The following is an 8,827-nucleotide window of genomic DNA, read 5'->3' as shown; positions in this document are numbered from 1 at the left end:
AGGTTCGAGAGAAGTGGCGTGATACTAGTCACGTGACCTCGCTGACGCAACAATATGTATTTTACGAGCCTGTGATTTTGAATGCTAAATAGACAAATTAAGAGGAACGTGAAGAAAAAACAACTGATTTTTTATCACAAATTTAGACTATTGGGTTTTATAATAATATATTTTTAGAGTCGACTTTCACGTTGTAACTTTCATAAATTGCACTATTACTTTTTAGTGCATAAACTGCCTTCTAGTTATTTTATAATTAAACAAAACAAACACACCTTCTCTTCCTGAGTCAGTTTCATCATATCTTCCTGCCGAAATTTAACGAACATCTCTCGAAGTCCAACGATGATTGTAGCACACTTGCCTTTTTGTTTGATGTCCGATCCTGCAAAGTCTGGTTAAAATAAACCCCAGTTTTGTTAATTATTAAAATGTTATACTTTCCTAATTTTCTTGATATGATATGGTAACAATACATAAATTTTATAAAAGTTATTGCAGCCGAAAGCCACTGATTTATTTCTAAAACTTACAAAGTCGACTCTACAGCTTTTAAGCTGGCAAGTATGAAAAATACCAAAATAACTACAAAATATTTCGTATGAATAAATACTCGATGATATTGCTATTATAATGTGCATCAACTGGTAACATATACTAGAAAAATGATGTGGATATTAAACCTAAGCTATTTTTTTACCATGTTTCATTGCCAAGTATGATGGTAATGCAGGTCCTCCTACGGTAACTTCTCCATCTTCTTCTAGGATTGGTAACTTTCCGAATGGGGCAGCTGAGACAGAAATATAACAGATTAATGTAAAACATAACAGTTCAAGGAAAAATAGTCGCTCATTCAAAGCGTTTAAAGAAAACGTATTTTTAATAAGTAAAACCTTTGATGTTTTGTTGTAAGCTATATTTTTAATGTTTTAAGTTAGTTGTTTGCTAGAGAGAGTCGCTAACATGATGATAATACTAGATTTAGAAAGTATATATAAAAGTAGTTCTAGAATACTTAGAATGCATTAATTTGTTGAGAGACTTTCCAAAGTATCTAGAAAAAAGGACACATTATAAATACGAGCAGTGATGTAGTGCTAAATAAAATGCCGGAACGCGAAATCTAATGCATAACTGTGTAAGGGGGATTTGTTCGAAATAGGGCAGTACGGCGTTCCGGCTACACAAAATATTCAGGTACTTCGTGCCCATGCATTCCCATCCCACTACACCTTTGAATGCGTGTAAGAGTGCCATTCATTCAGTTAATTATTTACTTGAGTAGTGAACGAGAAGTTAGTGAATGATCGCGTATGTTCGGCGTTTGTAGTGTATTAGAAGTAAGTAAACAGATCAGTCAGCAAAACTTAAACAAATTCTGTTGAAAGTGAAAACGTTATTTGTGAAGTTATGTCTACAACTGTGGACATGTGAAAGAAGCCTGTAGCAAACGTTAAGAAGTAAATAAACTAATTTGTTATCGTTATGTGGACTGAGCCTCATCAAGTAATCAACCCAATGAAAGAACACGTACTTTACAGTAATACATATATATATAGTTCTAATAGTTTACTTAAAAATAATGTCTTAAAGAAAAAACTGATTGTTTAAATCCATTAAACTATAAGATTATACTTAGATTTGATTCAATGTATTTTTGTAAGCTGTATTTGTTTAATATTGTAAGTTATTTATTAGCTACTAGTATACCGTCCAAAATGACGGGAACCAATGTTGAATGATTAACAAAAATTATAGAATTTTACTAAAACGAATTTGCCCGTACCTCCAAAACGCACTTACTCTTCACTTATTTCATCAGTCTCGAAATAATTCTTTAATCACCACATTTTTAGTAAAAATTACGCAGAAAAATGAAATGTCATCATGAACAAAAGTACATGTGCACACTGAAAGAGACTCTAATAGCACTCTTGAGCCTTTTCACTGTATTCTAGGTCAGGAAGTAGAAACATAGTGCGGACATTCCGACACAAATGTTCAACTCTTTCGACTGTACAAAGAATAAAAGATATTTGGTAGTAATAAACGTTTATTTTTCTTTATGTTTTAAGGTCAAGTAGATAATATATGTGTTAAAATACCAAAAGAATATTTATCATTTATTCACCAATTAAAACTTTTTTAACACTGCCTCTATAGCGTTAGTGATAGAAGGCTTATTTATAGTCTAATTTAAGCAGTAACGTAAGGTTTAGCTGAAACACTACTTGGTAAATTTTATTTTGCTTTTGGCTACAACTCAATGTCATAAAACTTCTGAATTAAACTATTCTGCTGTTATATCACCGAAGTTATAAAAAAAAGAATAAAAAACAGACCTTTCTAGCAAATAAACATGAATATTGAGCATTCAACATAAACACCATAGTTGGCCTGAGAACAACAAGGTGATCATTTTAATGCTAAGCGACGATGTACATTGCTGAGAATTACCAAAAAGGAACGTGAAAGCGTTCTCGACAGCACGACAAAGGTAATAAGCCTTTTGTAGTTAGTGATAAGCAGAGGCGTCGCTAGGGGTTTGAAAGATTCGGGGCTAAGGCTCATAGGCTTTGGTTTTGTTTTGAATTTTGCGCAAAGCTACACGAGGGCTATCTGCGCTAGCCCCTAATTTAGCAATGAAATACTAGATGGAAGGCAGCTAGTCAGCACTACCCACCGCCAACTCTTACGCTACTCTTTTACTAACGAATAGTGGGATTGATCATCACATTAAAACACCCCCATGGATAAAAGGGCGAGCAGTGTTTGGTGAGACGAGGATTCCAACCCGTGACCTACAGATTGCGATTCGAGCTCCCTAACCACCTGGTCATGCCAAGCCAGGCTCATTGGCGCGGGACTTTTCGGCGTATCAGTATGATAGTGATCATTTTTCAAGACATCAACTGGGGATTCGGGGTGCTGTCAAATAGAATAGGGGCACAGGCCCCATGTGACAGTGCCTAGCGACGCCTCTAGCTATAAGGTGTAGAACACCTAGAAAATTCTAAGTTGACATCATGTTTTTTTCTCGCACATTCGAAGCTAGATGATAATACAAGATAGCTGTGAAGATTGTAGAGTTAGTTTCAAGATACAGAGTTGAATTAATCAGTGTGTCTTTGTGAGGCTGCTTTATATATATATATATATATATAGGGATTTTATCCTAGTATAATTTGTCTGCTGTGCTACTAATTTATTAATTTGAGATTCTACTACCATAACGGGACTGGATCACTTACTTCAAGAGGGGATGTTTTCTATTCACCACCCTCAGTGGTAGGAATCTTTTTTTTTTCTTGTACCACAGCTGGTAGCCCGATGTGGCTTTGCTATAAGCAACACACACACACACCTTCTTTTTTCTTGTTTATTTTTCACTTCTTTCCTTCTGAGAGCAGTCATTTTCTCACAACTGTCTGCAGACAGTGAAGAGATACGTATATAGATATGAGACGTTGTGGGCTGGAGTACCCACACCTTACTCTTTTCTATTTTATTTTTTGTGCCTTTTTTTATTTGTTCTTATTTTACAATAGAATTATTTTTTATTTACACGTGAGGCTCTGCGATTGAAAAAGAAAGACGGCGTATCCCCACTGCTACGGGCCTACTTCCACAATTAACTCCAAAAACCAGGGCACATCTTATACGCTACAATGTAGTAACAACATTATAGCCCGTGCACGTTTTAATTAAACTTTTTTGTATTATAATTATATATATATATATACATATAAACTATAATGTAGTTTTCAGAACAGAAGGCACAGCATGGCCAAGTGGTTAGGGCGCTCGACTCGCAATCTGAGGGTAGCGAGTAGCCCATGAGTTTGTGGTGGGTCGTGATGACTAGCTGCCTTCACTCTAGTCTTACACCACTAAATTAGGGACGGCTAGCGCAGATAGCCCTCGTGTAGTTTTGCGCGAAATTCAAAACCAAACCACATCAGAACAGAAAAATAAAACGATAACTTCGGTACAACTTTAAGGTCTGGCATGGCCTGATGGTTTGGGCCCTCGACTCACAATCTGCCAGTCGCGGGATTGAATCCCTTCACCGAACATGCTAGGTCTTTCATCCGTGGGCGCGTTATAATATGGACAATCTCACTATTCGTTGGTTAAGAGTCAGGAATTGACGGTGTGTGTTGTTGCACAACTGTTTATCATTTGAAAAGTATGGCTGGCTAGCGCAGATAGCCCTCGAGTAATTTTGTGCGAAATTCAACAAACAAACAAACAAACAGTTTTAATTTTTAAACTATTATTGAATTATTTAATAACACATTTGCTCAGTAGTGCTTGGATTAAAATGTTTGTCATTTTATTTTCCTACAGAAATTGCTACAAGATGATCAGCGCTAAGCTTGAGAACAGCGGTATGTTTGCGGACTTACAACGCTAGAAACCGGGTTTCGATACCCGTGGTGGGCAGAGCACAGATAGCCCATTGTGTAGCTTTGTGCATACATTCAAACAAACAAACAAAAAAAATCTACGAAAGGTAAACTATGTGACAAAAAAACATTACAGCATAAATCATTTAACCGTTACATATAAAATATTGCATTGATAACGATAAAAAATACTAAACACATTAGCACAATTTATTTTTGGTCACAAGATATATTAAAAGAGCTTGTATGTGTGTGTATGTATAGCAAAGCCAGATTGGGCTATTTGCTGTTTCCACCGAGGAGAATCGAACCCCTGATTTAAGGGTTGTAAATCCATAGTCCCACCGAGTGACTACAATGACTTTCAACACATACTAAAGCTTTTAAGATTTGGAAAAAAGTTCTGAAAACATGTCGTTTGTGTATTTGTTTCTTTGTTTTTTGATAAGCACAAAGTGTGTTCACTTCGGCTATTGAAATCCGATTTTTAGCGTAACAAGCTCTTAGACTTACCGCTAGGTCCCCGGGTGAAGGAGGGGGACGTTGTTTGAGAAAGCAAGAACACCCAATAAATTCAGTTTCAAAATTTTTTTAGTAAATATAGTGTCGACCATAACTGTATAAAGTCAAAATTGGCATAACAAATAAATAACAAGCGTGATAAAAATTTGAAAAATAGCTATCACTATAATGGCTGATCTCCCTGACCATGTGTTTGTTTCGATGTGTTAGTTTGTTTGTGGGTGTGGGTGTATTTTGTGATTATGAGTTCTTATGCTATCACTATAATTGCTGATCTCCCTGACCACGTGTTTGTTTGTTTGTGTGTATTTTGTGGTTATGATTTCTTATGCACAAAAAACAAATTTCTATTTTTGGAATAATGATTTAGACTCTTGATCTTCTCCCCATAAAATTAACAGGGTTCTTCCCAATCCCCAAGGAAAGTGATAAGCCTCCCACAATATAAACTTTATTTAATTCACAATTTAGCTGTACAGTGTTAACAGTAGAGCGTGACTCGTGTATCTGGAACGTCACTTAGTATTACAACGCATATAGTATTATCAGACAATTGTAGGGAAATCCATTTTCTAGATATTCCTATTCAAAGAAGCACTAAAAATGCGCAATCCGCAACCATACAAATTTTAAAGCTACTAAGCCCAAAGCTAAGCACTTGAGAACACTGCCAACTAAAGAAAAAAATGCGCCACACGATTTTATGAACATAAGGGCTAATATCAATAAAAAAAGAACATTATATACATATATATATATATTCAGACGGTCAGAACGGTGTTATGCACTTGAAAATGCTTACATAAGTTTTAGGTCAGTCACTTCCGCCTTTATGTTTCCACTATTTCTACATATAGCGTATCTGATTTTGTGAGTGTGATGGGTTGGTGTTATTAAGGAAGACATGTGTACATTTTGCTTTGTATGCCTAGAGGTGAAATAGTGAGTTTGAAAACTGCATTGCGTGATTGAGGTGATCCTCTGCAGTTCATAAATGATTAAAATTTTTAGAACCTAAATGAATAAAACATACTATTTCCTATTGTCCTCTAGGGATTCTAAATGCGTTAGCAGATGCTGGATAAAACCCTACATCAACCACAATGAATTTTAAGGTATCTTACAGGGTAATATTTTTGAGCACCAAACACAAAGATGATGTTTACAAAACATTCTGACATAGCTGTTAGCCAGAGGTAGAATACCGGTATGTATGTTGTGAATAGACTTTGAGTACACTATATTATTTCTGCACACGACACAAATAACTTGGGGATATGCCAAGAGTGCCGGCATTTCTGCACACGAAACTCATTCCATTTGATGTTTCTACAGGTTCAATGATATGAACAATGGCTGTAATAATATTGTTGAATTTCGTAGCAGAACATCTAGGGAAAAATATTACTAGAGACACTTGTAAACGTTGAAAATGCATTTTAGGTTCAGTTTGTTTTAGTTGGTTGGTTGTTTTGTAGATAAGCACAAACCTACACAATGGGCTATCTGATTTTGCCACCACGCGCATTCAAACCATATTTTTAGCGTTGTAAGTCCACAGACTAACTGTTGAACCACTGGGGAGGCTCAGTTTGTTTTAAACATACATTTTAAGCGGAAAACTGTGTCGCTTAATGTTTTTGGGAAGTTTTATTTACAGATAACATGGTTTGTTTTTCAGCGCAAAGCCACATATTTGACTATCTACGCTTTGTCTATCACAGGAATCAATCTCCTGATTTTAGCGTTGAAAATCTGTAACCTTACGGCTGACCCACCAAGGAACAGTATTAGTATTATGGGATATTAACTGTGGGAAATAATTAGTGTAATTAGTTTAACTGTTTCTTATATTGAAAATGTTAGACTTGGTAAAAACTGAGTGGTAATGAAATAAATAGTTTATGAATAATAATATGAATTTAGAGAGCTCTTACTTGCTTCTGCTTCAGCAGCGTTTTCCTTGCTCAATCTCACAGATTCATACTCAATTCCTTTGTAATCAAGAATCAAACGAGCCAGATCGGCTTCGGTGGTGAAGTCGTAATCGATGATTTTGTAAGGCATGATAACCTGTCTGGAAGAAAATTTAGCATAACATCAACCCCAAACTAGTTTCATGTTAACGAGTATATTAAGATGTTATTTTCAAAGCTATGTATATACACATATATATATTGTACAGATCTGACGTTGAAAATTAATCGGTTTGTTTGTTTTAGTGCAAAGTTGCACAACAGGCTATCTTTGCTCAGTCTACCACAGAGAATGGAACCCTAGATTTTAGTGTTTTAAGTCTTTAAACTTACCGTTTGACCCACCAGGAGACGAAAATTAATCGAAGGAAAGTCACATAAACCTAAATTAACCGTAATTCGCATTTAGTTTGTATTTCAAAACACAGCATGTCAGCGTGTTATCAGTAGTTTAGTGAAATGTAACTTAAAAATAAGTAGGAAATATAAGCTGTTAAAATGACCTAAGCTAATTATCTGTTTTTCCTCATTAATATATCATAACGAAGTTGATATCGGCCAATCAAAAAGTTTTATACAACAGTTATAATAGTTACCATTGTGTATTACGTTCATATGCCTATACAGTTACCGTTTTGTTTTCTACGGTAGTCTTAATGCCGTTTGATAGCTGATATAACTTGACCCACTAGATGTACGTACAAAGTATAACTAAATCAATATTTCAAGATATTATTCGAGTGGTTCGGTGTCTGTTATAACGGGGAAAAAAATTAATATCCACATTTTGTAGAATAGTTTGTTTATTTGATGTGTAATTTTCTGGTTCGCGACGCAGAACAAAATTTTACTCCAAAGTATGAAAGCAACATGTTAATCCAACCACATTTTAACAATACAATTTACGGCCATAAAGAAATCTCGAATTTATTATATGTGTTTGTAACAAGCCCCTTAGCAAAAACGAAGTCCAGTTTATTTTATTCGTCTGATAAAAAACTAAACCAATTTTACACCAGCAAAATTACTTATGATTATACTTTTCAACGTTTCGTAATAGAAATTCAGCTTATAAATGAATGATAATAACTAAACTGCAGTAAAGATTAGTTGGATTTTAATCCAGTTTATCATGTCGTAATTTAAAATACCTTGAAACTCCATAGAAAAAGTAAGAATGCTCGTTTACTCACCTGTGTTACTACTGAATCAGGCACGAAATGATGTGTATGTACTGCTCTCAGATGTTGGAGTAATGAAACAGGTGTCCACTGAACAGTTAGTATGTATAATTGTTAATCTAGAGTCCAATAATCTGGACAGTCACGTGATATACTTTTACTGAGGCTGGTACTGGTTATCTAAATAATTACTGAATGGCGCTGCGGTAACAATAGAATTATGTTTATTTCAACAATAAAGCACGTTTTTATTTTATCATACACTTCAAGATAAAGATACTTAAAGCTTTACTGAGTGATAATCTCAACAATTCCAGTATCCTCCCTTTGGCAAACTTCCAGATTCCGAAATGTTGACCGAGAAAATCAAACATCTGATTTGTTGGATGAAGCATATAAAATACATTGATAATTTTAAAAGAGTGAAATAAACTGCCTCAAAAACTTTGATGTGAGCTGTTTATCTCACTTTGGCGAGGATATTCTAAATCGTTTAAAAACGTAACACATCTTCATCAAGAAAAAAAATAAATGCTCTTATTGTTAAACATTTTCTTGAGGAAAATGACAACAAAGTCTTAGTGTTATAAATATTTATTCAAATAATGGGTTTGTTTGTTTTGAATTTCGCGAAAAGCTACATGAGGGCTATCTGCGCTAGCTGTCCCTAATTTAGTAGTGTAAGACAAGAGGGAAGGCAGCTAGCCATCACCACCCATCGCCAACTCTTGGGCTA

The 8,827-nt window shown here is 35.0% G+C and overlaps 1 protein-coding gene across 1 annotated transcript; it reads right to left on the bottom strand.

The window, feature by feature from the left end:
• Positions 1-224: 224 nt before the first annotated feature.
• LOC106469201 (glutathione S-transferase 4-like) lies at positions 225-8,260 on the bottom strand. Its single transcript, XM_013929667.2, has 4 exons — positions 8,104-8,260; positions 6,872-7,011; positions 701-793; positions 225-394 (listed from the first exon to the last, which is right to left on the bottom strand). The coding sequence occupies exons 2-4, from the start codon at positions 6,999-7,001 to the stop codon at positions 246-248; spliced, it is 372 nt and encodes a 123-aa protein (XP_013785121.2). The 5' UTR covers positions 7,002-7,011; positions 8,104-8,260; the 3' UTR covers positions 225-245.
• Positions 8,261-8,827: the final 567 nt, after the last annotated feature.

Source organism: Limulus polyphemus, unplaced genomic scaffold (genome assembly GCF_000517525.1).
Source record: "Limulus polyphemus unplaced genomic scaffold, Limulus_polyphemus-2.1.2 Scaffold3353, whole genome shotgun sequence".
Taxonomy (NCBI): domain Eukaryota; kingdom Metazoa; phylum Arthropoda; class Merostomata; order Xiphosura; family Limulidae; genus Limulus; species Limulus polyphemus.
The sequence above is the reverse complement of the archived record's forward strand: the minus strand, read 5'-3'. Positions and strand labels throughout refer to the sequence as shown.

Excerpts from the sequence above, each read along its gene's own strand:
- LOC106469201 (XM_013929667.2), bottom strand. The coding sequence starts at position 7,001 with ATGCCTTACAAAATCATCGATTACGACTTCACCACCGAAGCCGATCTG. Across the intron at positions 794-6,871 it reads CGCTGCTGAAGCAGAAGCAA|CTGCCCCATTCGGAAAGTTA; the intron begins GTAAGAGCTCTC and ends TTTCTGTCTCAG. Across the intron at positions 395-700 it reads ATACTTGGCAATGAAACATG|ACTTTGCAGGATCGGACATC; the intron begins GTAAAAAAATAG and ends TATTTTAACCAG.